This window comes from Hippopotamus amphibius, chromosome 15 (genome assembly GCF_030028045.1).
Source record: "Hippopotamus amphibius kiboko isolate mHipAmp2 chromosome 15, mHipAmp2.hap2, whole genome shotgun sequence".
Taxonomy (NCBI): Eukaryota; Metazoa; Chordata; class Mammalia; order Artiodactyla; family Hippopotamidae; genus Hippopotamus; species Hippopotamus amphibius.
Window position 1 is genome coordinate 41,511,011 of NC_080200.1, and position 27,546 is coordinate 41,538,556.

General features: G+C 40.4%; 1 protein-coding gene across 2 annotated transcripts; it reads right to left on the reverse strand.

Moving 5' to 3' along the window:
* On the reverse strand, positions 1–27,302 carry IL7R (interleukin 7 receptor). 2 transcript variants are annotated; one of them, XM_057709230.1, is made up of 8 exons: positions 27,167–27,302; positions 22,815–22,953; positions 12,194–12,351; positions 7,032–7,189; positions 4,795–4,963; positions 3,261–3,354; positions 2,260–2,335; positions 1–1,846 (listed from the first exon to the last, which is right to left on the reverse strand). In XM_057709230.1, exons 1-8 carry the CDS (start codon positions 27,246–27,248, stop codon positions 1,343–1,345), a joined length of 1,380 nt encoding a protein of 459 aa, XP_057565213.1. In that variant the 5' UTR covers positions 27,249–27,302; the 3' UTR covers positions 1–1,342. The 2 variants fall into 2 exon arrangements, with proteins under 2 accessions (XP_057565213.1, XP_057565214.1); XM_057709231.1 differs by lacking the exons at positions 1–1,846; positions 3,261–3,354 and having other exon boundaries at positions 2,256–2,328; positions 4,779–4,963; positions 27,167–27,293.
* Positions 27,303–27,546: the final 244 nt, after the last annotated feature.

Consider the following 27,546-nt stretch of genomic DNA (forward strand, 5'->3'; position numbering starts at 1 on the left):
TGGCTAGTGTGGGTGGGGGTGGTCTGGGGATCTGCGGAGAGCGATCAGCTGCACTCCCCTGAGCTAAGACGGCTGCGCTGCCTTGATGTGGCTTAAGACAGACTTTAAAAATTTATCTGGACCAAGCAATGCAAGAGGACATGTGTCAGATGTTCTCAATATCTTCAAGAACGTGGCCACGGTCCGCTCCCTCACTGCATGGGCTTGGAATTCCTTCTCCCTGAAGTTTGTGGCCGCACTCATGGCAGTAGAAATTGGGACAGCAGATGCATTTGGGTTGGGGAGTTTCTACACACATAGAAGGACTGTTCCCTGGGTCATGGCTTGGATGCACCCGTGTCTGAGTCGATAACTGGTTCTTCCGTCATCAGTGGATATGCTGTTGGGTGGGAGGGGCAAGAGGATCACGCTCTTGGTAACGCACTATAGGAATTCCAGGCTTCTCCTTGGTTCTCCCCTGAGCACTTTTTCAGAAAAATGGAATAAAATGGGCTTTGTGGCTCTGTCTTGCCTTCTCCACGTTTTGTAGACATGCCTGGTCATGGGGCTTCACACATCATGAGACTATCCCCCCCCCCGCCCCCGTCTTCCTTGTAGCTTTTTAGTTTTGGTGACCGTAGGTCCCCATTTGCCTGGGACATTCCCGGTTTACACTTGTCCCGGACTGATTATTTATAACTCCCCCTTTTGCTTGCAGAAGTGACCCAGTTTGGACAATACATTATACGGTCACCCTGTTCTAAGTGAGGTTTGGCACTCGAGGGTGAGACAGTTCCTTGTTACGAGAAAGGCACATGACTTAAAGGAGACGCAGTTAGACTCCTGGGCACCAAATCTTGATTCTACTCCTTGCTGAGTGGGGAACATGGACAAGTTAATTTGAGTCAGTTTCATCCTCTGTAACACAGAGAATACTACTAATTGCACCCGCCTCCCAGGATTATTTTGAGGATGCAGTGAGACAAGATGTGTAGAGCACGTAGCATGCCATTGTGTACACACTAAGTCCTGATAATGGTGTCTATCATTCTAATTCTCCTTTCCGTCTCTATTCTCTTGCCCCCTTTCTGTCCTCCCCACCCCCATCTTCTCCTCCACCCTTTCTTTCACTCTTTACTGCTTCTTTTTCCTTTCTGAAATAAATGAATCATTGTGCTGCCTGAAGCAGAAAGCCCCTGTCTCCTGCCACCGAAGCAGGGAGGCATGGTCGAAGTGCTGTTTCAGAATCCTGTGGACTGTGTTGAAGGGCTGCAGTCACTTTGTCTTCCTTGTGTTGTGAGCGAGAGTGGGACTCAGTTATCTTCGTTCATCACGATGGTTCTGGTCTTGGGTTTCTTACAATTCACTGGTTTTGGTAGAAGCTGGACATGGTGACATAGGCTTCTTCTTGACTTGATCCCAGGGAAGTGAGGATGGGCTGCCCCTGGGCAGCAGGGTTCAACGTCAGGATGCTGGGTTGGAACGGAAATGGAGGGGGCAGGGTGCTATTCGTAGTTCCAGGGCCAAGCAGCAGGTCTTGGTACACGAGAGGCCCGTTCTTGCCACCTTCCCTGCAGTCTGGGGACCTGGAGAAGGGGAGCCCAGGGGCACTGCACACACTGGCATTCCCAACCAGGCATCTGAATGGTGACTCTCCTCTGAAAGTTTTCTGGGGGATGCCTGCAGGCTCGGAGGGCCAGTTGGGGCCCTGCATACCCCCTCCGAGCCTCTGCTTCTCAGACTCCTCTAGCTGTGGAGGCAGCGGGTCTTGCAGAAAGCCTTCTGCTTCGTCTCTAGCTTGAATGCCGTCCACCTTGTGAATCTGGCAGTCCAGGAAGCTTTCCGGATTGAAGCTCACATTCAAATTCTGTACCAAAAAAGAGAAGGGGTTAAGGCTGCACCAGAAAGACACATCAGTAAATGTTCCTTTCAGGAAAAGAGCTAAAGAACTTCCCGACAGGGGTTTACCAGGGAATGTCAGAGAATTACCCACGTATTCTAGCTGACTCTCTGCCTCTGGAGGTGCTGTGACACTTCAGGCTCTGAAGTGACCACTGGCCATGCCCTCCACCCCTGGGGAAGCCTGGGAAATTCTGAGACTTGTACCTCATTTCAGTTTCCCACCTCCGGGAACCTGCAGTTGGCATCTCATGAGGGAGCCCAGTACACGTGATGCACAAAAGACCAACCCTCGAGCTTCAGCTGTTCCTCATCCTGCAATATCATTCTTGGCTACTGGGATGCCTCTGACATAGTGATAGAAGCACCAGAAGCACTCACTTTTTTTGGTTTCTTGCATAGTTGTTCCAGAGTCTTCTTATGATCAGGGAGACTGGGCCATACAATAGGCTTAATTCTGAAATAAGAGAACACTGAAGATGAAATGAATGATGGAGGGAGCCAGCACAATAGATCTTCCCACTGATTCTGAGCCAGCCGTCAGAGGAGCAGATTTTTAGCCTTGGCTCTGCCACAACTAGGTGGGTGATCTTGGACGAGTGACCTGGGCCTCAGGGTCCCACCTATCCATGGAGGGGTTGGACCAGAGACTGCTGTCAGTGATCCACTCTGTGAACCAGACAACAATAACACACCCCTGGCAAGCGGCCCTGGGGAAGAGGAATAATAAGGCTTGGCAATGGTGTAGCTATGAAACTAAAACCTGATCTGCTCACCTACTCCCCCAAATAGGTGTTGTCATCTTGCTTTTCTCTTCATTGGTAGCGACGGCTCTGCTTTGATTTTGGTGGAAGTGAGACATGTTTTCTAAGTTACACAGGGAAATCGCTTTAGGGTAGTGCTTTCCAAACTGGAGTATCTTGAGGTCACGTGACCCTGTGCTGAGGGCATCGTCCTAAAACATGAATAACTCAACTGATGTGTGTCTAAATGATGAAACAAGACTGGCCATATCGTGGGGTAGAATGCAAAAGTCCCATGAATTTGTGTGCTGAAAGCTTGGACTTCAGAAACATTCTGCATGTCCCATGGGTGCCTCCGGCTGCCCAGGCGTTCTGGTGGGATGGCTCTTACCCCTTTAGGACGCTTTGGTGGAAAGGTTTGGGAGGAGGGTTTGCCCTACATTCAGTTTATATATTTTTAACTCTTGTGAAATTAACTATGGTAATTAACCAGTGCCTGAGGATGAGGAAGGATATTGGCACAGTAATTCCGGGAATGCCCCATTCTCCTTTGTGGTTGTCTCCTCCGTTAACAGGACTAGAGATCTGACTGTCTGGAATCCCACATAACCAGTCTCTTGATGAGCTAAAGAAATTCACCTCTTTTTCCACAACACGCAGGCCAGAATGACCATCAGAGCCACCGAGAAGAAACTCAGAATGCTGATAATTAGTAAAACAGGATCCGTCTCCTCTGGAAGGCAAGGATAGATCTTGGTTAGCAATCGTTAAGCGTGCCGTGGGGGAGACTTTCAGGATGCTCTGAGCTGATTTAATAACTTGGGCCCGTTTATTATTTCTTGAAAGTTGCTTTTCAGTAAACAGGGTGATATACTAGCTTTAATGGGGGAATTTGGGCTTCAGTAAGTGGCACTGTTGCTGACACTCGGCCCCTGTTCACCGGTGCCGAATAGAAATGCGGAGACAGAGTTTCGGGTGAAATAGAGAAGAGTAGCTTTAATGGCTTTGCCAGGCAAAGGGGGCTGCAGCGCCCTAATGCTCTCAAGACTATGTGACCCGCGCTGGAGGGGGTAGTGAGGAGTGCGGCGTGTTCAAGGAGCAGGGCGTGGTCAGCTTGTGGACATTCTTCTGATTGGTTGGAGGTGAGGTAGCAGGGAGCCAGCATCATCCACTGTCTGGTTCAAACCAGTCTAGGGTCTATGTTCTTGTGGTCAGCAGTTTCATCTGGTAGGCGTCTGCTTCCTCTTAAAAACAACATAGGAATGTGGGCCAGGCCTTTATCTGCATCTCTCAGGGAACTGTGAGTTGATGTGATTCTGCTACGTGGTGGATTTATAATCTATAAATTGTTACCAGTTCCCCAGCCTAACAGCTAGTCTTCGTTTCTACATCTTCACCTTTCCCAATCATCAACTCTTGAGTTATCCTCTTACTTCAAAAGACAAGGACATAGGAGCTTGTACACCGTTTCAGCACTGACTTAGGTGACCAGGTCCAGAACATCTGTCACTTGGAATTTAGAAGTGACCTAGCATTAAAGATAGCAGTACTCCCTGCCTGACTCCCACCACCAAGAGAAAGAAGCCGAGCAGAGGGATGATGAGAGGATGCTGTAACCTGCAGTCTCAGGAATTCCTAGGGAAAGGATGGGAGGCTGGTGTAGCAGAGCTGTTCTGCACATCCCCCAAAGGGAAGGTATATCTGGGGCGCTCCGGGTCCCCATTGAGATGCCTGAGCTGTGCTCTTTGGTTCTTCTGGCTGTTCTCAGTTCCTAGACCCCCAGGATATCTTCATTATTCTAGAAAAGAAGGCATGGGAAAGCCACACCAGCCTACCCATCTGCCATCTGCAACGTTATTCCCTAGAGGGGCCATTGGGATCTCAGTGTAAATTGGTAAACTAGAGTTAGTGGGTAGGGATTTTGTTCAAAACTAGTGGCTCCCAGGAGTGCCCAGGACAGTAGCTGATTAGTAACTAAGAGCCCTAGCCCCACCCCTTCTACATTCCTCACAAAAGGGACAAAGATGGCGGGTCATTTTTCAAAGAAAGTGTGAGAACACCCTCCCAGGAATCCTAACTTGTGGGTTCGTTTTATCTCTCTGGCTCTCACTGTCACTCACAGACTTTGACATGCAAAGCACTATGAAGGGAACAGACTCCAGTCCCTTCTCACCTGGGCCATTGGTCTCTGGAGTTCTGAAGTGGAAACTTGGACTCCATTCACTCCAGAAGCCTTCAAAATAGTTGGTGTTAGGGATAGACCGAACTTTAACCTCATACATCGCATTGGGTTGTAGCTTTCTCTGTAGGAGCACCAGCTTTGTACTGGATAAATTCACGTGCTGAAGAGCAAAAAAAGACCACTACATTTTCAAGATGGAAAAAGAGGCAGTGCCCACATCTCCCAAATTATTTCAAGTTGAGCGTCTTTAGTCATGTGGGCACTCTCTCGAGTTCTCTCATATTTTGTTAGAAAAAGGAGCTCTGACGTGGAGGGGTTGGCAGTAGGATTGGGGCCGAGTGTATGAGCTCACAAATGATGCTGTGGGTGCGCAAGGAGGGCCGTGATACAGTGGGTCTTTATCTTTATTCAGGCGAGTTGGGCTCTCCCACTCAGGGAGGGTGTAAATCACTCCCAGGCGCCCACCTTCCTTTCCATACTCCAATCTCTTATTTTCCCTTCTCTCCCATTTATATCCCAAGGAGAGATGAAAAAGAATGGTAAAGTTAGTGAGCAAGAATCATTTCCCTCTGGAAAGATATCATTCTATATCATAAAGAGCAGTATAGAGACACAGGGTCTCCAACGATGTGTGTTATCCTTAAGAGGAAAAAGTGCTCTATTAATTTGATGGGTAAAAAGTAATACCCATTGTTATTTACATTGAGACTTATTGGATTATTAGCTTTTTATATTTATTGAAATTATATATTCCCTATTTTGTGAGAGAGTTCCAACTTTCTTGCTAATTTTTCTATTGTCATATCTGTCCTTTTCCTAATGATTCATAAGGTCTCTTTGTATTTCAAGAATATTAACCATCTGTCAGTCGTGTGTGTGGTAATTTAAGCCTAATTTCTAACTTGCCTTATGATTTTGACTGTTGTGTGTGCTGATATTTACAAACATTTATTTTTACGTAGTCACATAGCTCCATCTTTTGCTTTCTTTTACTGCTTTTATGTTTAGAATGTTCTTCTAAGATTACATAAGTGTAAAGTTTTTAGCCTGTTTAGAGTTTCATTTTTACATATTTTTCTTAAAAAAAAAGAAATTTTAATTTTTTATTGTATGGAGCAAGTTAAGCATTAAACAATTTTTCCCAGTTAACTGATTGTCCTGGTACCATTTATTCAAAATCCTTCCTTTCTCTGCTTTTCCACTGATGCAATTTTCAGATAAAGACTGGGAGAGGGCAGGATCAAGGGAGCCTGCTAGTGTGTGTATATGTGTGTGTGTCTGTCTGTCTGCCTGTCTGTCAGTGGGAATGGGAGGAGGGAGAAGGAGGTTTGGGGTGGGCATTACACTTATGTAAGTTGCATACGGCAGCAAATTGCAAACACACAAGACTGGGTGTGGACTGAGAAGAGAGAGTAGTCTCGATAAGTAGGAGCTCTTTGTCCCTTGAGAAAGCAACTGTTATCTGTTTTGTGTTCGTGTGGTACAAAAAGGACGAAAGTTAAGCCAGTGACTTCAGGGGAACCTGAAACCCTGAGACATTCTAATTTTCTCCCATTTTCCCTCCAAAACAGATTGTGGGACAGCCAGACCATTCCAACTGCAGCAACTCGTGGAGTCTCAATAACCCTCCAGATTATGAAGGGTGAAAATGAAGCAGTTACTTCAAGGATTGAAGAATTTAGGCTTAAAAAAAAATGAAGGAACATATTTCACCTCCTTTCCTACTTTCTTCAGGCTGTTCCCACAACTCCAATAAACCAACTTGGTGGGTTTTTTTTGTTTTTTTGTTTTGCCTAATTTGCCTGTGAGAATTGCACTCAATGGGATTCTTTTTCAGGCCCCCAGATAAGGAGGATGGATTTGGTCTAAATCTATAATGGTTAGTCTAACTACTTCATTTAGAAACATCATAAAGACAAAAAATAGGTCAAGAAAGAAAATGAGAGTAGGACAAGAATGGGCCAGAGAATATCCAGGTTTTGCGAGGCCTAAACTTCTTACACTTTGGGGAGCTTCTTTTAGTAAAAGGCACATTTTGAACACAAAATTGCTAGGGACCCTCCCCAGGTAAATGTACTTCCAAGACTATAAAATACATAGCATTAAGAAGTTTCTATTTTATAGTTTTATATATTTATCTTAATCTATACATATAACTCATTTACTGAGATTTTTTTATATACATCTTCATAAGTTTTATAATGTATAAATGTAGTTGACCTACATACCATCCAATCATTTTCATTTTTTTCCTGACGGTAGGCTACCTCATGCATTAATTCTTTCACATACTTCTTTTGTAAGTGCGATGTATTAAATGTCACCACAAAGTCATTTGCTCCCTTGCGATAGACGACTCGTATGTCAAAAGGAGCCTCAGGTTTAACTGAAACAGAAAAAGAAATGAGGTCATTCTATAGGGCAGTCAAGGAAATAATTATCATTTTTAAAGTTCATCTACTCTGAAAATCCCATTCCTTTTCTGGGTCAGTAAAAACCATTTCTTCTTCTTCCTGGTTCGAAGACTGACTACATTTCCCAGCCTCCTTTGCAGGTGGGTGTGGTCTGTGAAGGATGTGGGCAGAAGTGATGTGCACCACCTCCCATCCTGGCTCAGAAACCCCACACGTGTGACTCCATGCTCGGGCCCCTTCTGCCACTTGGAATCATATGTTGAAGAGAGTGGAGCCACAGGGAAGGAGGAGGCCTGAATGTTGCTTGAAGGAGCACCACCCACAGGTTAGAAACACCCGTTTTGGTTCTTACATGAGCAAGAAATAAACTTATGGTGTTGGAGATATATGTTTTAGGGCTTATTGGTTACAGTAGTTACTGCTAATTTTACATGAAAACACATTCTCTTCCCCTTTGGAGTACTAGAGAGCGCGTTACTAACTAGCTGCAAAGTGGGACTATTTGAACTTTGAGTCTTCATTACATCCATAAAACTGGGGGCCTGACACCTGATCTCAGCTACATGGAAGCTGGGGGTCTGCATCCTGGCCCTGGCTCGTAGCTTCTGGTGTGACTGCAGGCTGCCGCTCCTTCAGTCTCGTCTGTATTAGCTCTAAACTCCTCTCTGGCTTCTTCCTCCTGCCTACCTGCCTGGGATCACAGGCACCATATATGAAATGCTGTGGGAGGGAGGCATTATTTCAGGCAGAACAAACCCCGAGAAAGGTATTGAAATCCTGGGAGCACAGGTGTGTCAGGCCATCTCCCACGCTTGACTTTGGGGCTTCTTGGCCTCTTTGCGGCTCTTTCACTAAAGCCTGGGAAGTTAGTTGTCTAGGGATGGGGCAGCCACTTGTGTGCATGGCTGACCTCAGACAGAGATTGGGGGATATATAGGTTAAAATCTAACCTAAACCTGTTATTAATGAGCAAATGTGTGTTCCTCACAATTTCACTCAGTGGACTGAGCTGGATTCTGGCCTATGTGAGCTGGGCTTTAAGACTGACTTGCTGACCCAGTGAAATGAGCTCATGTGGTAAAATTTGGCCCCTTTGTCATGATCTCTTGCTCATAGTGGTGGCTGCCTAAGGGTCTCCTGCTTTGATTTCCCCAGAGGTACTGAAAAAGAGGAAGTGGTTCTTTCTTTACCCTTGGATTTCTTGTACAAGGGGAAGATGACCCTTTTTTACCCTTTGAGGCACTATAGAAAGGGAAGATACCTCAAAAGGAAGCAGGAGGAAAGACAGTGGGTGTAGAGAAACAGACCAACAGAGAAGACTGTCAACCCTTTAACACCAGCCAAGCCAGTTCGTCCCTGCCATTCAAGGAAAGGATTAAGATTCACATTCTCAGCAAAACCTCTGGCATTGAATTCTTTGCCCATCCTCATCTCCCAAGGCCTCTCAATAATGGAAGAATTAAGCGAAGAACAGACTAATGTTGATTATATACCTACTAAGTGCCAAGCACTTTACTTATGACATCTTGCATCAACGATCACTCATCACCACTATACTGAAGAAGAAATTGAGTCTGAGAGGTTAATTAGCTAAGTTCAGGTCCCTGTAGGATGAGTTAATAGGATCTAAATGCAATTCTGTCTGATTCTGAGTCTTGTTCTCCTTCATTTATTTATTTTTAAAAAATTTTATTTATTAGTTTTTTTTTTTTACAGTAGGTCCTTGGTGGTTATCTATTTTAAATATAGCAGAGTGTAAATGTCCATCCCAAACTCCCAAGCTATCCCTCTCCCCACCCTCCCTCCATGGTAACCATAAGTTCATTCTCTAAGTTCATTCTGTGAGTCTGTTTCTCTTTTGTAAATACATTCATTTGTATGGGGAACAATATGGAAGGTCCTTAAAAAACTAAAAATAGACCTACAATATGATCCAGCAATCCCACTCCTGGACATCTATCCAGAGAAAAACATGGTTTGAAAGGATGCATGCACCCCAATGTTCACAGCAACACTATTTACAACAGCCAAGACATGGAAGCAACCTAAATGTCCATTGACAGGTGAATGGATAAAGAAGATGTGGTGCATATATACAATGGAATGCCACTCAGCCATTAAAAAGAGTGAAATAATGCCATTTACAGCAACACGGATGGACCTAGAGATTATCATACTAACTGAAGTGAGTCAGACAGAGAAAGACAAATATATGATATCGCTTATATCAGAATCTAAGGAAAAAATGATAAATGAACTCGCTCTCCTTCATGTAGCTTTTTTTCCCTATAGTCAGCCCTCTCCCACTGGCTCTCCCCACACAGGTCTGATTCTAGTCCCAGTGGTGTGTTGGAGCAAATTAGAAAAAGTGTTCATTCCTCAAGCAACATTCTAAAAAGTTAATTTATTCTTGGCACAACCTGAACTATTTTATGAATTTACCCTGACAAGAAAAGGGGGGAGACAGGAGGCTGCCCCTCCAGCCTTACTGGGGGCCCGCACCTACAGAAGGAGGAGTAAATGAGGGAGCAGTTAGCTGCAGGGGAGCTCTGGTCCTGGGGTTTAATCAGAAGCACCCAATTTCAATTTAGTTAAATGAGAGTTCTGTTAATGAAATGTCACATTAGGAACGGGAAGATGATGCTACTGGGAGACACGTCTCTAACACCGCTCATCCTGCTTGCCCAGGTATGCTTTTCAAAGCCCTGAGCTGCTCACACCACTCCTTTGCAGACCCGTGCTGCCAGTGGTGCACACCCTGTCTCTCCCCCGCCCCTCAGAGGAGGCAGTCGATCAGGTTTGCCCTCCGCTGGGTGGTACAGAATGTGGACCTCTAAGAGCACTGGGCATATGAGATCTGGGGGAGCCTGAGGGGCAGGTGTCACCGGAAGCCTGTGGGTGTGTCCTGAGCGTTCACATGTTCACGCTCTAAGATGCTTGTGGGCCCTGGGTGCTGGTGTGGGTTACTGTAAGAAGGGACTCTCCCCTGGGGCTCCAGGACTCTGTCACAGGACTGAGAATCTCTGCCCTCTGCCTGCTCTCCAAGTGAATACACACTTGCAATGTAAACGGTGAACTTTTAGATATAGTGCCCTGTGCACAAACTGAACATCCATCCACATCCTTGTCTCCAGATGACCAAAACCCATACTCAGAGATGCCCCGTCGTGCCACCCACCCTAGGCACTCACTCACAGTGGTTGTGCCTAATGTTGCTTTGCTACTCTACCTCTGCTCTTCTGCAAGATGACTGTTCACACATGGAACGTCTGCTTTCACCCTTTACCGTCTTAGTGGTACGAAGCTGAGACCAGATTCCAAATTTCTTTGTCGTCTCTGATGATGAGTATTGCTCTCTTACCTTTAATTTTCTTTTAGGGGGGTTAAGGGAGAGGTTTGAGAAGAGGGAGAAACAGAGCCATAGTATTTAAAACCGGCAGAAGAATGCACCGCTTCAATCGCTTTGAACAGTTTTCTCCCTACATATATTGTCTCACTTGTCAATCTCCATAGGTAGAATGAATACAAGAAGTTAGGATTCCATTGTGCTGATATATCATAAATGGCTTAGACATTCCCTTCTTCCAGGGTATCTCTGAGGTTCTGAAAAAGAACCTTATTCATCTCAGGGTCATAAATCTGAAAGAAATGGGAAAATTTTTTGTGTCTATATTCCCAATCTTTCTGATTGTTTTGATTTATTTTCTTGGTAACCGAATGGTGAACTGTCAATTAATACTGACTTATAACCAGATAATCAAATGGATTTACTGATTCACATTATTGTGTATATGGATATTATATAGAACCAAGGGAAACATATAGATAAATGTATCAATTCAAATTGTAATTTTATTTGTAACATAATAATTATCACATTTTTGGCCAAGTGTAATCATATATTCTAGGCCAAATCAGATTTGACTATGCATCACTCCTCAATAATGTCTCCTAAGAAGGTGTGATGGTAATTTCACATGTCAACTTGGCCAGGCTATGGTGCCCAGTTGTTTGGCTAAACGCTAATCTAAAGGTATTCTTTTTAAAGACATGACTAACATTTAAATCAATAGACTTTGAGTAAAACAGATTACCCTCTAAAATGTGGGTAAGGCCCACATTTAATCAGATGAAGAGCTTAAAAGCAAAGATTGAGATTTCCTGAAGAAGAAGCAATTCTGTCTTAAGAATGCAACATAGAAACGGCACTTGAGTTTCCAGACTGCTTGGTCTGCCCTCTGGAATTTCAACTGAAGACCACAATATCCACTCCTACCTGAATTTCTAGCCTTCAGGCTCGCCCTACAGATTTCAGACTTGCCAGCCCCTACAATCAGAATAGTCAATTCTTTAAAATAAATCTTTTTCTCCTCTATCTATCTATCATCTATCTATCTATCATCTATCTATCTATCTATCTATCTATCTATCTATCTATCTATCTATCATCTATCTATCTATCATCTATCTATCTATCTAACTATCTATCTATCATCTATCCATCCTATTGGCTCTGTGCCCTCTGGAGGATTCTAACACAGAAGGCATATTTACTTTTAAAAATAACTTGATGATTTTGCTAAACACACTCACAAGTAGGTATGTGGGAAGACAATTACCAGGAATTCAGGAAAATGTAAGGTGAAGAGGAGAAAACACATGTGGGTGAGAAACAGGAGGCCCAGTTCCAGTCAGACACTTCACACAGATGGACCCTTCCTGCAGCCTGTAAGTGCCAATCACCCTTTTTCATAGCTGAGTTGGAAGATCCTCAGAGTTCTCTCACAGTAAGAATCAAGAGCATAGCTTCAAACTTTCATTTCTCTTAAAAAATTACATGCATTAGAGAACTTGATATTTTCTATTGTAAACAGTTTTCATGATTTGTCTACTTTAACATACAGAAAGTTCACACACAGACATCTGTCTTCAGATATCTGAAAAATGGCAACACACCACCATATACAACTTCTTACCTATCTTGACTATGTTCATTTTTTTGCAAGTCATGTTTTTTCTTCCAAGCTTCACACATATTTTACTGTCTCCAATCAGTAAGAATTTCTTTGTCTTGATGAAATACATCTCTTGCAGTTTATTAAAACTCAGGCAATCTACTTCCAAAAGGGCCCCACTGTAGAAACAAAAAAGGAATTTGTCTTAATTCAAGTAGGAGTTTCTGTACAGAAGGAATAGCATCACATCTACATTTCAGTTGTGGGACTTTAAATTTGTCTGTAGGGTAGATGCATGTTCAAGAGAGAAAGCATTAAAATAAAATAGCTTTTTGTTCCCATTATAATCAGCACTGATTTACTCGGTCATTAGATGCAGTTGAATCTGAAATAGTCAAAGCATGTTCATGAAAATAATGGAAATTCTTATCATTTAGTAATTGATTATTAGAAGATAAATACTTTGTTTAGATGGGAAGGTAATTTCTTTTTTTGATGTCTGCAGGAATAAATTGAAAAAAATAAAGCCTGTAAAGAAATACTGACCAAAAAAGGGTTAAAGTGAATAATAAAATAGTCTAAATGATTATATACATAAAACCATGTACACTTAATGGGTAATTTGGGAATTTTCATAGGTAATTTTGGCTGAGTTCCATTTTTTTTTTTTTGGTTTTTACATTGAGTAGTTTATTCCCTATCACTCTACAGTCATCAGAAATGGTATAACATTAAAATTGAAAGGGAACCAAGATAATTGTGATGATGAAATGAAATAACAAAGGAGGTACCTGAAACTGAACATCATTTAACAAACTGGAGGAAAAGCCACAAGCTAATGTCACTTTTAACTCGTCAACAGATTTTAAAATCAACCCTTCTCCCCATGCTCCTTAGATTAAATGCTCTAAGAATTGAATTCGGTCACTTCTGTGACCTCCTATTTCCAATTACGATCCGGCTTTCAGGAAACTGAAGAAGAGAGAATGTTGCCTCCTATGCAACTACATCAAAAGCTCCAAATTGTACTCTTTAAAAAAATTCCTATTTAAAAAAAAGGATGTTTTCATCCCAGCGATGCCAGAGGAGCTTGTATCACACTAACCCTCAACATATAACTACTGTAAACTTTGAATGAGATATTTTTGAAAATACTATTTAAAAGCACCAGAGAAAAACTAAAAGCAGGCAGAAACGAAGGGGAATTTAATTCTTTAGAAAAGGATGGATTAGATCCTTGTTTCTATATTGTTTGTTTTGTTTTATCTCAGAGCACTTCTCAGGTCACATTGTGATAGGCATCTAGAATCTAGTAGAAGGCCACAGTTTTACTGCCTTGAGAAGTTAGAGGACAGAGTTTTGGGTGGCCTGAGTGGCTGGGTATTTTGAAGGGGGACAAGCCTAGACATGAGGAAGCTTTAGAGATAGAAGACACCAAGTCTGTATATAAACTCTGCTTAAAGTATTATATGTCTCCTTAATTGTACAGATGTGGAGGAAATTCCAAGGGAACCACGGCCATAGCTAGATGGGTCTAGAAAGAACGAAATAGATGTTTTTGGTGCTGCCTCAAAAGAAGAATTTGGAGATTAATCCAGCTGAGTTAACTGAATAACAGAGTTAAAATTAACACTTGCCAGAGGAAGTTATCAGAATTAAATAAATATATAAATAAATAAACAAACCACCCTATTATCAATAGTGTCCTTCCTACATTCAAAACTATAACAAAAGAGCAGAAAAAGAAAAATGTGACACACAGTCAAGAGAAAAAGCAGTCAATGTAAATTGACCCTAAGATGACCAAGATGTTGGAACTAGCAGAAAAGAACTTTTCAGCAGTTTTTGTCAGTATGTTCAAGGGCTAAACAAAAAGATATGATCATAATTATTGAATAAATGTATAATCTTAGTGGAGAAGTGGAAGCTATAAAAGAGAACAAAATGAAAATACTGTAACTGACAAGTACAAGTTTAAAATTTTTAAAAATATACTGAATGTATGGGGTGGATTTAATAGCAGATAGAAGATGGAAGAAGAAAGGGTTGGTGAAGCTGAAGACAGATCAATAAAAATTATTCAGTCTGAAACAACAGAAAGAAAATCTTGCTGACCTGTGGGACAATATCAGGGGGATAAATAAATACGCAATTAGAGTTCCAGAACAAAAAGAAAGAATTCGGCTGAAAAAATATTTAAAGAAATAGTGTTCCCAAATTTCCCAAATGTAGCAAAAAATATCAACTTTTAGGTTTAAAAAACTCAGCCAATCCAAGCAGGATAAATACAAGGAAACCACACGTAGGCACATCACAGTCAAATGGCTGAAAGGCAAAGGCAAATAAGAAATCTTGAAAGCTCACTTCTCATAGAAATTATGTGAACCGGAAGACATTGGAATCATATATTTAGAATTCTGGAAGGGGAAAAAATGTCCACTTTGAATCCTTACAGTACAAAATATTCTTCAATAATGAAGGTGAAATAAGGATATTTCCAGCTATATACAAATTGAGATAATTTGTTTTAGGAAGTTCTTTAGACCAAAGGTAAATAATACTAGGCAGAATTTCAGCTCTACAGGAAGCAATTAGGTGTACCAAAATAAATATAAAAGCCCCTATGTATCTTCTTCTCTTAAATTCTTTAAAGATAAAGATTGAAGCAAATACTGTAACATTATTGTGGCATTAACAACATATGTAGATATAAAATATATGACAGTAGTACAAAGGATAGAATGTGCTAAGTACAGCTCTATTGTTGCAAGTTTCTTATATTTTACATGAAATTATACATTCTTAGTAAACTCTGATAAGAAATGGTTGAATGTCGCAACACTTAGAGTAATCTAAAAAGAGATAGTAACCGAAAGTGAAAATAAGGTAGAAATTGAATGTTTCAATAGTTCTATTCCTTTCAAATAAGTTAAATTTATTATTAACAAGCTTTCCTACAAAGAAGACCTTATGCCCAGATAAAGCTGATGAATTCTATCACATACATATACATGAAATAATGCCAATCTTACATAAATTCTTTCAGAAAACAGAGGAGAAATGAACCTATCTCAACTTATTTTATGAAGTTAGCTCAAATCTGGTACCAAAAGCTGGCAAAAATATTACAGAAAAGAAATTCACAAATTATTGTTCCTCGAGAAAATGTTAATACACTGATGTAACACACAATGACAAAGTAGGATGCATTGCAGGGAATCAAGGTAGGTTCAACAATCAAAGATCAAGCAATACAATTCACCACATGAACAGCATAAAAGACATACATAATCTGATCATCTCAAGTGATGTAGAAAAAGCAGATGACAAAATTCAACATCCATTTATGATAAAACTCTCAGCAGACACTTCCTCAACCTGATAAAGGGCATTTACAAAAAGTCTATAGTTAAAAACACACTTAACAATGAACTAGTGAACAGTTTTCTCCTAACATAAGGATAAGGCAGGAATATCTATTTTCAGCATTTTTATTCACCATTATACTGGAGGTTCTAGCCAGTGCACAAGGCAAAAGAATCAAGTAAAAAGCACCAGTTTGGAAAGAAAGAAAATGAGACTTTCTTTACTTGCAGACGTGTTTGTTCACATGGAAAACTGTAAAGATTCTCCAACACAATTGCAGGAACTAATATAGCGCATTCATCTAGATCAGTATACAAAAGTCAATTACATTTTATAGACGTGTCCAAAATCGGAAAATAAATTTAAAAAATAACAGCTCCATTTATGATAGCAATGAAAACATAAAACACTTAGAAACAAAATTAATAAAAGATGTTTAAGGCCTTTGCAGTGGAAATTACAAAATATGAGAGCTATTAAAGGAGATCTAAATAGAGACCTACATTCAAGGATTAGCAAATTCAATGCTGAAAAGACGGAAATTTCCCCCAAATTGGTATATGTAATTTTAATCAAAATCTCAGCAAGATTTAAAAAAAAATCGACAAGCTGATTCTAAAATTTATGTGGAAACACAAAGAACTCAGAAACAGCCAAAATAACACTGAAAAAAAAGTGGCACAAACATGGAGGACTCGGAGAACTTGAATTCGAACTTACTGTAAAGTTATGATAGTCAAGACAGTTTAGCACTGGCACAAGGATAGAAATATTGATCGATGGAAAATATAGTTTTCAGAAATAGTCTCATACATATAAGGGGTTAATTGATTTTAAAAACATGCACCCAATCAATTCAATGGAAATAAATCTCTTCAGCAAATTGTCCTGGGACAACTGGGCAAATGTGTGGAAAATACGAGGCTCAATCTCACAAAAATTAATTGGATATGGAGTATAGCTCTAAATACAGAGGCTAAAACTATGAACTGTTTAGAAGAAAACATAAGATAATATCTTCCTAGCTTTGAGGGTAGACATAAATAGTCATGACACAAAAAGCACTAAACATAAAAGAGAAAAATGAAATATATTGGGCTTCATTAAAACGAAAACCTCCTGCTTATTAAAATATGCCATTAATAAAATGAACTGGCAAGCTACAGACTAGCAGAAAATAGTTGTTGTACATATAGCTAACATCAGAATTGTATCCAGAACATATAAAGAATTCACACCCATCAATAATAAAAGGGCAAATAATTCAATGAAAAAAGACAAAAGACTTGAACAGATACTTGCCAAAAGAAGACATATAAATGGCCAACTGTACATGAAAAGCTGGTCAACATTATTTGTTATTTGATACATATAAATAAAATCATGAGATACTATTTCAAAGCCAAATATTGGAAATCACACGTAGCTCTCATACATAGCTGGCAGGAGAGTAGAATGGTATAACCACTTTGCAAAACTTGTTGGGCAGTTTCTTATAAAGTTAAATACACACCCACCTTGTGATACAGTAACTCCACTCTGAGGTTTTTACCTCAGAGAAATGAAAATGTATATTAACAAACCGATTTGTACAAGAATGTCAACAGTAACTGTAAAAAAGAAAAGTCTCAAACTTGAAAAAAACTCAAAGTCCATCAAGAGGAGAAAGGCTTAAAAATCTGTGATATAACCTGAACAGTGGAATTAGCACTCAGCAATTGAAAAGATGAGCTATGAGCTAAGCAACAATATGATAAATCTCAAAAACATTTTCTTATGTGAAAGAAGTCAGGCAGAAAAGAGTGAGCAGCGTGCTATTTCATTTATAAGAACTGTCAGAAACCAGCAAAACCAAAGGGTGATAGATTTCAGGACTGTGATTGCTCGCAGGAGATGAGGAGAGACTGGAAGGGGACAGGAGGTATCCTTTTAGGGTGAAAGAAACGTTCCACAGCTCAACTGAGGCAATGGCAACGTATCAGATGTTTCTCAAAACTCATGTAATATCTGTACATTTTACCATAGTACCTTTACCTGTACCTTTACCCCCCAAAGACACTGATCAAAAAAGAAAGTGAAATTAAACTAATAAACCACATAAAAATTAAGGAAGTGAAGCAGAGTGTGTATTCTCACTGTAAAAATAAACAGCGCAGAGTAAAAGTAAAATTACTCATTTCTTTCCTTCAACTTAATTCACATCTCCTGTGATAACCATGGTTACCAGTTTGTTTTTCCTACATGCTCTTTCAATTCAACCAAATAGCCCAAAAAAAGGTATAGTTGGGTCAGTGAGGATTGTGGAAGAAAAAAAGTTTGCTTCCATGAAGAGAATTCTTCTTCTTAATCAGATTTTTTAAAAGTTATAGGGAGTACATTCCAAAAAGGTCATTTACTACCTACAACCTGGAATGTGTGTTGGTTTTCTGTGGTGAATTGGATGCGTGTACACTTCTCTGTGCATGTGCCCGAGTGAGCCCTTTCCAGGATCATTCCTGAACTCTGAGCAGAAAGAACATGTCTGTGTGGCTTGAGGCGAGGTGGGCATGGAGTTAAACTCTGAGGAGAACACCTCAACTTTAGGTGCAGAGCCTCTCACCTTTGGGCTGCTGTGGTCTTTGAGTTACTGGTTAAGCTCCTGCAGTCATGAAAACATAAGACTGGTGAAGAAATTTTAAGTTTATTAATTGACTAAAAATATTTATTGTTTGTGGGACATTCCTTAAAAATTTCTGGCCCCTCACCATATAGCTTTTTCGTTAACTGTTATCTTATTTAGAGTGTCCAGTTGTTCTGGCTTTGAGAGTGTGTGTGTGGTGTGTGTGTGTGTGTGTGTGTGTGTGTGTGTGTGTGTGTGTGTGTGTGTGTGTGTGTGTGTGTGTGTTGGAATTTCTAGAGAATGCCCCTTGTTGGGCTACATGGGTTTTCCCATTTGGAGAAGAGTAAAAATAAAAAGCAAAATTTTCAGGTAAGCTAGATGGATACCAGGGAACAAACTTGGGAAGTGTGTCAGATGGAAAGTTCTGAAGATAGTAATATGGTCAAGGTTTGATGAGTAAGGACGAAAGAGGAGAACTGGGTCAGGATCCCATTTCTGAATTTTAGGTACACGAGATTTGGAGGAATTAGAAGGAAATGGCTTTTGGTTTGATCCTTGAGTTTAGGATATATTTGTAAGTAAAGCATGTGTGGCATATTCAATTGTAGGTCTTTAGCATGTAGCAAGGTCCCGGTACTGTTGGACGTTTAAGAAGATCCTTAGTTCCTTCCTGCTTCTCAGGGAATGCGAGCCATGAGCAACAACAGTGAAGGCTCGCTATACGGTGTCTTGTGAGCCTGGGCATCCTTCAAGGCTTCTGAGCTCTAGGAGCTGCCCTGTGTGGAGGGGACGCTGTGCCGGAAGACTAAGAGACAGCTGTGGTCTAGAACAGGCAGTCTTGCTTTGTGCTACTGACCCTGGCTTTGGAGGAAACTCAGTCCCCCCTCCCCCTCAACCTCATGAGTGGCTCAACTCATTTCAATCCAATCCGCTTCAATTCACTGAAGTTAAAACAGTTTACTCGGTTGCTAACTGTGTGTTGCTCAGATTAGGAATGTTCTAGGATGACACTGGCCAACAACAGCCATGACCCCAAGTGTGGATATTGAAGTGTGGCTCATCCAAACTGAGATGTGCTCTAAATACGAAATACCAGATTCTGAAGATGTTGAATGCAAAAGAATGTAAAATAGCTCATGAATATTTTTTGTTCATACTGATTACATGCTGAAATGATAATATTTTGGTGATATTACATTAAATATAATATAATTAAAATTTGTTTTCATCTACTTCCTTTTTTTAAATGTGGCTACTAGAAAAGTTTAAATTACATATATTGTTCACACATTTGTGGATTGCATTGTATATCTGTTGGATAGAGCTGTTCTAGGGTATTTCGGCGGGAAGAAACGATCACTACAGGTACCCAAGTAGTAGTATAGGCTAGCAAATTTGGCCCTGTAGGACCTTCCCAAGGGACATCAAACCTAAGCCACTCACACAAATTGCTTTGTTCTGAAAACAGGGAGAGACTGCTTTGGGACCACAGCACCTGATTCTTTACCCAACGACACCTTCTTAAATGTCCTGCAACCTCGGGCAGTTTAGTGTAATAAATACATTTCTTTTGTTGATGCAAACAGATATTTACATGGGAATACTAAAAACAACCGTAGGTTTTATTCCTCATTTGGCCCTAAAAGGATCTTCTCAAAAGTATTAAACACCTTTGAAAGTTAGTATGGTTTGTTGTAGAAAGGACTAAATTAAAAACACTTGACAAATGTTGCTAGTTAAGTCAGGAACATGGGGTAGACTTGGCAGGATGCAGCCTGTGATGGTGGTGGTAATTGACGAAAACAAAAAAAGGACATATTTGAAGTGGTATCTGTAGGCGGTACATGGGAGTGACTGCGGTGCTCCCAAGAATGTGGAAATAAAGGAAATACAGTTACTTTCTGAGAGCTGACTATGAAACTTACGCAAACACCTAAAAAGCAGGGTCCCAAATTTACATGCCTATGGTGTCCACATGGGTAATAAAAATGAGAAAAGTGGGCCTAACTTCAGGACTGAGATTTAATTCCCCATCTGTAGAAGCAATCAGAATTCTGTTCAGCTGAGTTTTGCTGTCTGGGCCTAATATTACCAAATCTGATTTTTAAAGAGATACCTGGATTTTTAAATGCTGGCAAATAAATTTAGAAAAATTAACCGCTTTGAGATCTGAATCAACTCTGGTCTTAAAATCAACCAACAAATTTCCTTTGCTTTGCTTCTATATTTATTGAACTTTTGGATCACATTTTTAATGAAAATCTGACGACACTGAGAGAATTAAGCCACCAGCCATAAGCCAGACACTAATCCTTCTACTCCAGTGCAAGGTGGCTGTGAGGATTAGAGCTTAAATGACTCCCCGGGTCACAGAGCTAGCGTCGATATTGGGATTCTAACCTCCCTGCCTGTTTCCAGCCTCTGCTTTGTCACTCCAGGTACGTGAGAGCTGGTTAGGGTTGTGGTGAATGAAGAATTTCTAGGTTCCCCCAACGCGAGTGGATTTATATTGATGTACAACCTACTGGCCCTCTCTGTCCCTCTTCCCCGCAAACACCTGAGTGTGGGGTGAGTGTCTGGGTCACTATGATAGATGCATCTATGCATGTAAAGGTGTCAGCTGGAGTGCTGGTGACCCCACTCTGCGATTCTGGCTCATCCAAGTCCATCCCTGAGAGATGCATCTGCACACTGAACACTTAGTAATTGGTTTCTAAGCCTGGGAGACTGGCGACTGGATCAGGCTGGTGGCAAATGCTTGTTGCAAAAGGTCCCTGGTGAGCCTTCTGGGAAACAACACCTGGTTTCTATCAACAATCCCACTGTGTTTATGACTTCAGCAGAATTCACAGTTTTCAGTGATTTACAATTGCTTTCTTTATAAATTTATATTCACAGGGGGAAAAAAAAAAAGCTCGAATAAAGCTAGTTTCATTGTGGAAAAGAAGCCCAACCTAAGCAGCAAGTATGACACTCTATTTAAGTGGCTTTAACTTGAGCTACGTTGCTGCTCTGAACCCAAGTTACACAAATCTCTCCCTCAAGGTGTGGATACCTTTGCGAAAATGGCTGCTCTCCAGAAGCACCTTAACCTGCTAAAGGTTTCACACTTACTCTTTCACACTGAAAATGTGTCTTAAAACAATCCCTTTCCAACGGAAATATCTGAACCCAGCTGAAAAACCCAAACGGAGGCTATGGACAGGTTAAAATATAACACGACAAATCAAGAGACTTGTGAAAGGAAGCAGGCAAGTTTGTTCAAGTGGTCAAGGAAGTGGTCAAATACCGTTATGAATGAAAGTGGACAGAAGGTCAGCCTAGGCCTCCCCAAGTAAAACCACTGCAGTTCACCACCTGCTGGCTGGAGAGCCCAAAGCAGACCTCTGTGTCGGGGTGGGGGGCTTGCCCACAAAAATGAGTGCATCTTTTGAATGAGTTGTTTGGCTACCTTAGTGGAGTTTAGTTGCTGCACGGATTCTGGACATTGTAGGTTCTTCTTCTCTTGACATATTTTATTCCTGGAAAGCATGCTATAGAAGTGAACTGACAGAGGCAGACTGAGAACACACTATGGAATTCAAGTCCAAGGTCATATTTATCCAATGACCATAGCAGGAGGCACTGCATGAACAGATGCGGGGAATTAACATAAGACATGGGATCCAGGGCTTGTCTTGACTATATATTGTGGGGGATTGGCTGAGTGTTGATGGAATTTAGGAAGCCCTCTTTTACAGGTGATGAATCTTGACTTAACTGTCCTTACTAGGCAACTAATTAAAATTAGGTCATCTGATATAAATTTGGAAATAGCCACAAGTCAGAATTTCATGGTAGAGTATTTTTTTCAAGTCATCAGAGATAGTAACCCTTGGTGACAAGAGATGATTTGTGGAAGAGGGAGAAGATAAAGCTCTCTGAGTGCTTTACCAAACTTTCCAACCAGACAGAGATTCTTTTCTTTTTACCTTTCCTCAGAGGCCCCATGAAACCAAGAGCCAATTTATTCTCGTGGATTTTTGGAAAACTGGTATCGAGAGTAGCATCTGAAATCAAACTGTGTCAAGGGGGTGGCAGTTAGGTCTAGATTCATAGAGGTTTGACTTAATGCCTCTTTTGCAATACTTATTACATATTGGATACATCTTCTGCTTAAATTATTAAAGTATTAAATTATTTAAGCATCCCATCTCCCTATGAGGTGGTATATCTCATTTAACAGGCGAAGAAACAAAGGCATAGATAAGTTATACAACTTACTCTCGATTAAAAAGCTAGTAAGTGCTCCTGTGGGGATTAGAAACCGGGCACCTGCCCTCGAGTGCAACTTGAAGACGCTAGATTGTCTCCTGTAGGGCAAAGAGCTTTTGGGGGACAAATGTCCCCGGAGAACCAGAATTTAAATTCTGTCATGAAGTCAGGAGGGATGTGAGATCTCTAACATCCATACTGTCATTTGGCTGTAGCAGCAGGACCTGAAAGACAAACTTCTGAGAGTTTCTTTGCTTGAGGCTCTTGGTGAAGGACAAGGAATTCTAGGAAGTTTTCGGAATTCACTCAATTTTAATATTTGATCATCAGCCCCCACACTCTCTCCTTTGCAGCTGTTGCTGCTCAGCATTCGAAAGAGAGACAGAGGACTTCTAAGCACCCATTGAAGTCACCCTTCCTCACCATATTTCAAATTCCAGATTAGTGCTGTTGATGTCTGGGTCGTCAAATGCGCAGGTCAGCAAGTGCTGGGATCCGTCCACTTCCAGCTGACTGTAGCACGAGAATGAGTAGTCATCCAGTTCTGCGTCATCAAAGTCTCCTGGGAAGGAACAAATCCATGCTGTTAATAAAGCAAATAAGTGCATCCTTTTGAAATCTGGAGTGACATTAATAAAATGGCAGCCTTCTTTGACAGACATGAAGGAGTGATGATTCTCTAAAGAAGGAAAGCCCAAAGGCAAAGACAAGAAATAGGATTTCAAACAAACTAACAAAACCAAAACAAAACCTAATGAGCACAGGTTTTTTTCTGCTAGAAAAAGTCATCACAATTAGTAAATAGCCTTCAAAGTTTTCTAAATATCTCTGACATTGGGTTAGTGCATTAGAGGTCTAGAATGAAACACTAAACACGCACTTTTTTTTATATATAAATGGGAATTTCTTCTGTTAGTTTGTATAATTTCAACTTTATCGCTATTGTGTATGTGCTACGTAAATCTAGCCTTGGGCTTTATTACTAATCTTCATTTATTCCCTCTCAAGAATTTGTTTTTGAATGAAAGAAGATGATAGCTATCTTGTATTCAGAAGTTCACTTTTTTAAATGGGTAGCTTTCCCTTGCCTAAATAGGCATGCTAACTAAAATTACATGGTGGCCCTTCCTGTAAATCTTATAGATACTACTTCTGCGCTTATACAACCTTCTTTTAGAGATATTGTATTTTACAGATATTAGCAAAATTCTGGAAGTATGTGGGGAACCAGAATTTTTTGGCCATTACTTTTGGAAAGTATTGTCTGTCAGAGATAGTGTTTGATTTCTTAAGCTGCGTTGAGGCCTCTAAGATTATATAGACATTATGTATGTTTATTTTACAATATTTAATAGAGAAAACTATGTCAGCAAATATATTCCAACTGGAATCTGAGAAAATCCAGAGTACCCAAAGCCATTCTCAGAGAGGCTGAGTGTGAACTGTGACTGCTTCAATGTTCATTTTTCCTAGAAACTACTTTGGCCCATTGATACTAGAAAATAGATGCTCTAGGGCTTTAAATAGGATAGAGAATATGCTAAAAATCAAATCCCAGTTGAGTTTCCCGAAAGCCATGGGATTACAAACAGCATCCTCTTTACTTCAATAACCCATTAGTTCTATGGGGAAGTTAGTAAAGCTGGTTGTGAGTGGATCAACCAGTTGAGAGAAATGTCAGTTCAGTCAAAGCGACAAATCTCGAAAAGCCACATCTAGATAAGAGCTGTGTGCATCACTCTTTCCGACTATACCTAGAATCCATCCGGCTCACGATTCTGCCACCAGCAAAGACTCCTTATGTAATTTCAGAAGGGTATGGCCCTCTTTTCCACAGTTTTAAATAATGAGGGGCAGCCCACCATTTAGGGCTCCCATTTCAAAACATATTTGTTTCTAATCTTGTAGAGTGAGATCTAGCCCTCTAATCGCTGGCACCTTTCTTGATGGAATGGTGCCCTTATATGGCAGTACTCATGCTCTCTTAATGTTTTCTCTTCTCTGGAACTTCCACCAATCTGTACAACAAAACCTACATTACTATTTGGATTCAGACATTTTTGGATCAGCTTTGTCTCCAAAATTCTTCAGCATACAATGTAAGCCAGAGAGAGCAGAGTCTAGCAGATGCCGGGTATCAACAGAACAAAGCAGTCCCATTCCCCTTAGCCATCCAATCTGGCAAAGTGAGTTTGCTGTATATTCTTATACATTATATAAAGCAGTGGCCATTTACAATAGCCAAGACATGGAAGCAACCTACATGTCCACTGACAGATGAATGAATAAAGAAGATGTGGTATGTATATACAATGGACTATTACTCCCCCATAAAAAAGAATGAAATAATGCCATTTGCAGCAACACAGATGGACCTAGAGATTAAGCAAGTCAGACAGAGAAAGACAAATATCATATGATATTGCTTATATGTGGAATCTAAAAAATGATACAAATGAACTTATTTACAAAACAGAAATAGATTCACAGATGTAGAAAACAAATTTATGGTTACCAAAGGGGATAATGGGAGGTGGGGGAGAGAGAAATTAGGAGTTTGGGAGTAACATATACACACTACTATATATAACGTAGGTCAATAATAAGGATCTACTGTATAGCACAGGGAACTCTACTCAATACTTGGTAATAATCTACAATGGAAAAGAATCTGAAAAAGAATATATATATACCTATATATAACTGAATCACTTTGCTGTACACTTGAAACCAACACAACATTGTAAATTAAATATACTTCAATAAAAGAGAAAAAAAAGCAGAGGTCATACAATTAAAATGGCCATGTTTTGAGAAACAGCTCATTGGCTCTTTAGCAGGTGTTACTAAGCAAAGTTGCTTTGTAAACAAGGAAAAGTCCCCTCAGTAACCGGCAAAATCGCATGGAATTTTATAAACAGAAGGTTATACCTGCTTTAAACTTAGTTAAGAGTCATGTACACAGTGGTGAAGAGCTGGACAGATGTGGGTTGAAATCCTGGCCATTCTACTGTGTAGCTGTGGTCCTCTGTCAGGTTATTTGACCTTTCTAAGCTTCAGAGTTTGATATTTAAATTCATGTTATTATGAGGAATCACTGAATAAATGTATACAAAGACTTTGCTTAGAACACAGTAAGCACTCAATAAGGGTTAGCTACTTTATCACACTTTTTGAGAAATAGGTAATGAAAAGGTAAAATAAGAATTCTAATTCTGAGAATATACATGAAACCTTTGGGGCTCCTTTGAAAAAGAGTTCTCTGTCAAAGGTGTTATTATGACTATGGTTTTGAAATTACATAGAGCTTTTGAGCAGTGAGTTAAACTATTATATTTAAATGCTTACTACAAAAATTAAGTTTTTTGAAATAGGTATTATACAAGGCAATGTGGTTTAGAAGTCTTCCTACTGAGAGAGCTTAGCTGGTTAAACGTATAAATGGTTTGGATTTTTAAAAAGATCCCTTTCTTCTCTTGATCACTCTTGTGGTTACCAGAGAACTAATTTATCTTTCAGCGAACAGCAGTGGATTATTTTGAATTCATGACACCTCAAACTGGGAAGTATTTTGATGTAATCAAGTGGATGGGTGGTTACAAACCTAAAAAAGCCCTGAAATTTAAAAAGTTGAAGTGAAAACCCAGCTTTCAATTAAAATTGTTAACTTCTTTTCAAAATAATATGACCACCAGGGAGAAATAGAAGGGATATACTATACTCCAAAGAGTAAGATTTCTGTGTTACCTGCCAAGCATCTGTCTGTTTCGACACAAGACAATAGTTACCGTGAAATAATCAGCCCCCGCAAAGTGATTCATTCCTGATCACACTGTGAAACACTTCAACCCTCTGACAATTCCCTTAATGAAAATATTCTAGGGATTTCCATCCTTAGTAATTACATGACTTAAGATATCCACGCTGGGTCTTTAGGCTGATGCGTTTGGTAGGCAAATACTTTTTAAGTCTTAAAGTGAAAGCGTTTAATTTTCAGGAACAACTTGGTAGTCCAAGTTTCCAGGTGGCTCCTCTGGACTGTTTCACCTTTGTGTACAGTTCAGTTATAATTACAATGGATTTACAAAGTAGACAACATCTGCCTGTAGGTACTAAGTATTTTAAGGATCCCAAAGATAATCATTATATGATGACAAAATTGTGGACATGGAGACAGTTAAATATATTTCAATGAGAACTCACTCAGATCTTAACCCTGTTCAGTTATCCACTAAGAAGACCACATGACTCTACCAAAACTAAAGTATTTTGAAGAAATTTTCAAATATTTAAAAACGACTACTATGTTCTAGATGCTGGAGTAGATGCTAAGGATATAGCAAATGTAAGCGCAGACAAAGCGTTGTTCCTGGATCTTATTTTATCTTGAAAGTGAAGCTTTCAGAACCTCCTAAAAAGCTAAACAAAACAAAATGAGCTTCATTTCTTGACAGGGTAAAATTACCTTGAAGATTCTCCAACAAGCATAACCACTGCATCTCCATGGGTGTTCTTTTTGTAAGAGCAGAGGCACCAGCCAACATGGAAGACCCACACTGGGAGAGTCAAGTGCATCCCTTGACAATTCTAAGCCTTTACAAACTACTCACAGTGTTGCCCCCAGGCCACCGTCCATACAAAACGATGGACTTCGTGGTAAGCCCTCAACTCCCTTCTAACCAGGTGCCCCACTCTGGTCTGTTAAGAATCTGAGCAATCTGAAACAGATGCTAGAGATCATCCGAAATCCTAAAGAAAAGTTAGAAATGACTCACCATTCTCTGCATAGCCACTTTCTCCAGAAACAGCTTGAAGTAAATAGAAAACCGTACCCAAAGCAGTACCTAGAAGTGTCATTCTGAGAGAGAAAGAGGAGAGAGCAGGCGCGTGGGCCTACGTGCAGGAATGAATGAGAGAGAGAGAGAGGGCAACTTACATCTATAGCTTTAGGACTTTATACTTGTTCAACCACAGGGGGGAAGTATTGGGGGAAGTATAAACAGAAAAGAAGGCAAGTGCCAGAAACAGGAAGTGTGAGTACAAGGATTGCTGCTGTAAGCAGAAGCGGACGGAAGGAAGGGATGGAGTCTTTGAGATGCTTGGACCTCTTTGGTATCCCTGGCAGCCCCCAAACATACTGGGCTTGTTTCAGACT

What these genes read in the sequence shown, in the direction of transcription:
- IL7R (XM_057709230.1), bottom strand. Translation starts at nt 27,248, where the DNA reads ATGACACTTCTAGGTACTGCTTTGGGTACGGTTTTCTATTTACTTCAA. An exon ending in AATCTGGAATTTGAAATATG is followed by an intron (nt 12,352 to 22,814) that starts GTGAGGAAGGGT and finishes TTGTTTCTACAG; the next exon opens with TGGGGCCCTTTTGGAAGTAG. An exon ending in TCCAGAGACCAATGGCCCAG is followed by an intron (nt 3,355 to 4,794) that starts GTGAGAAGGGAC and finishes CTTGCCTTCCAG; the next exon opens with AGGAGACGGATCCTGTTTTA.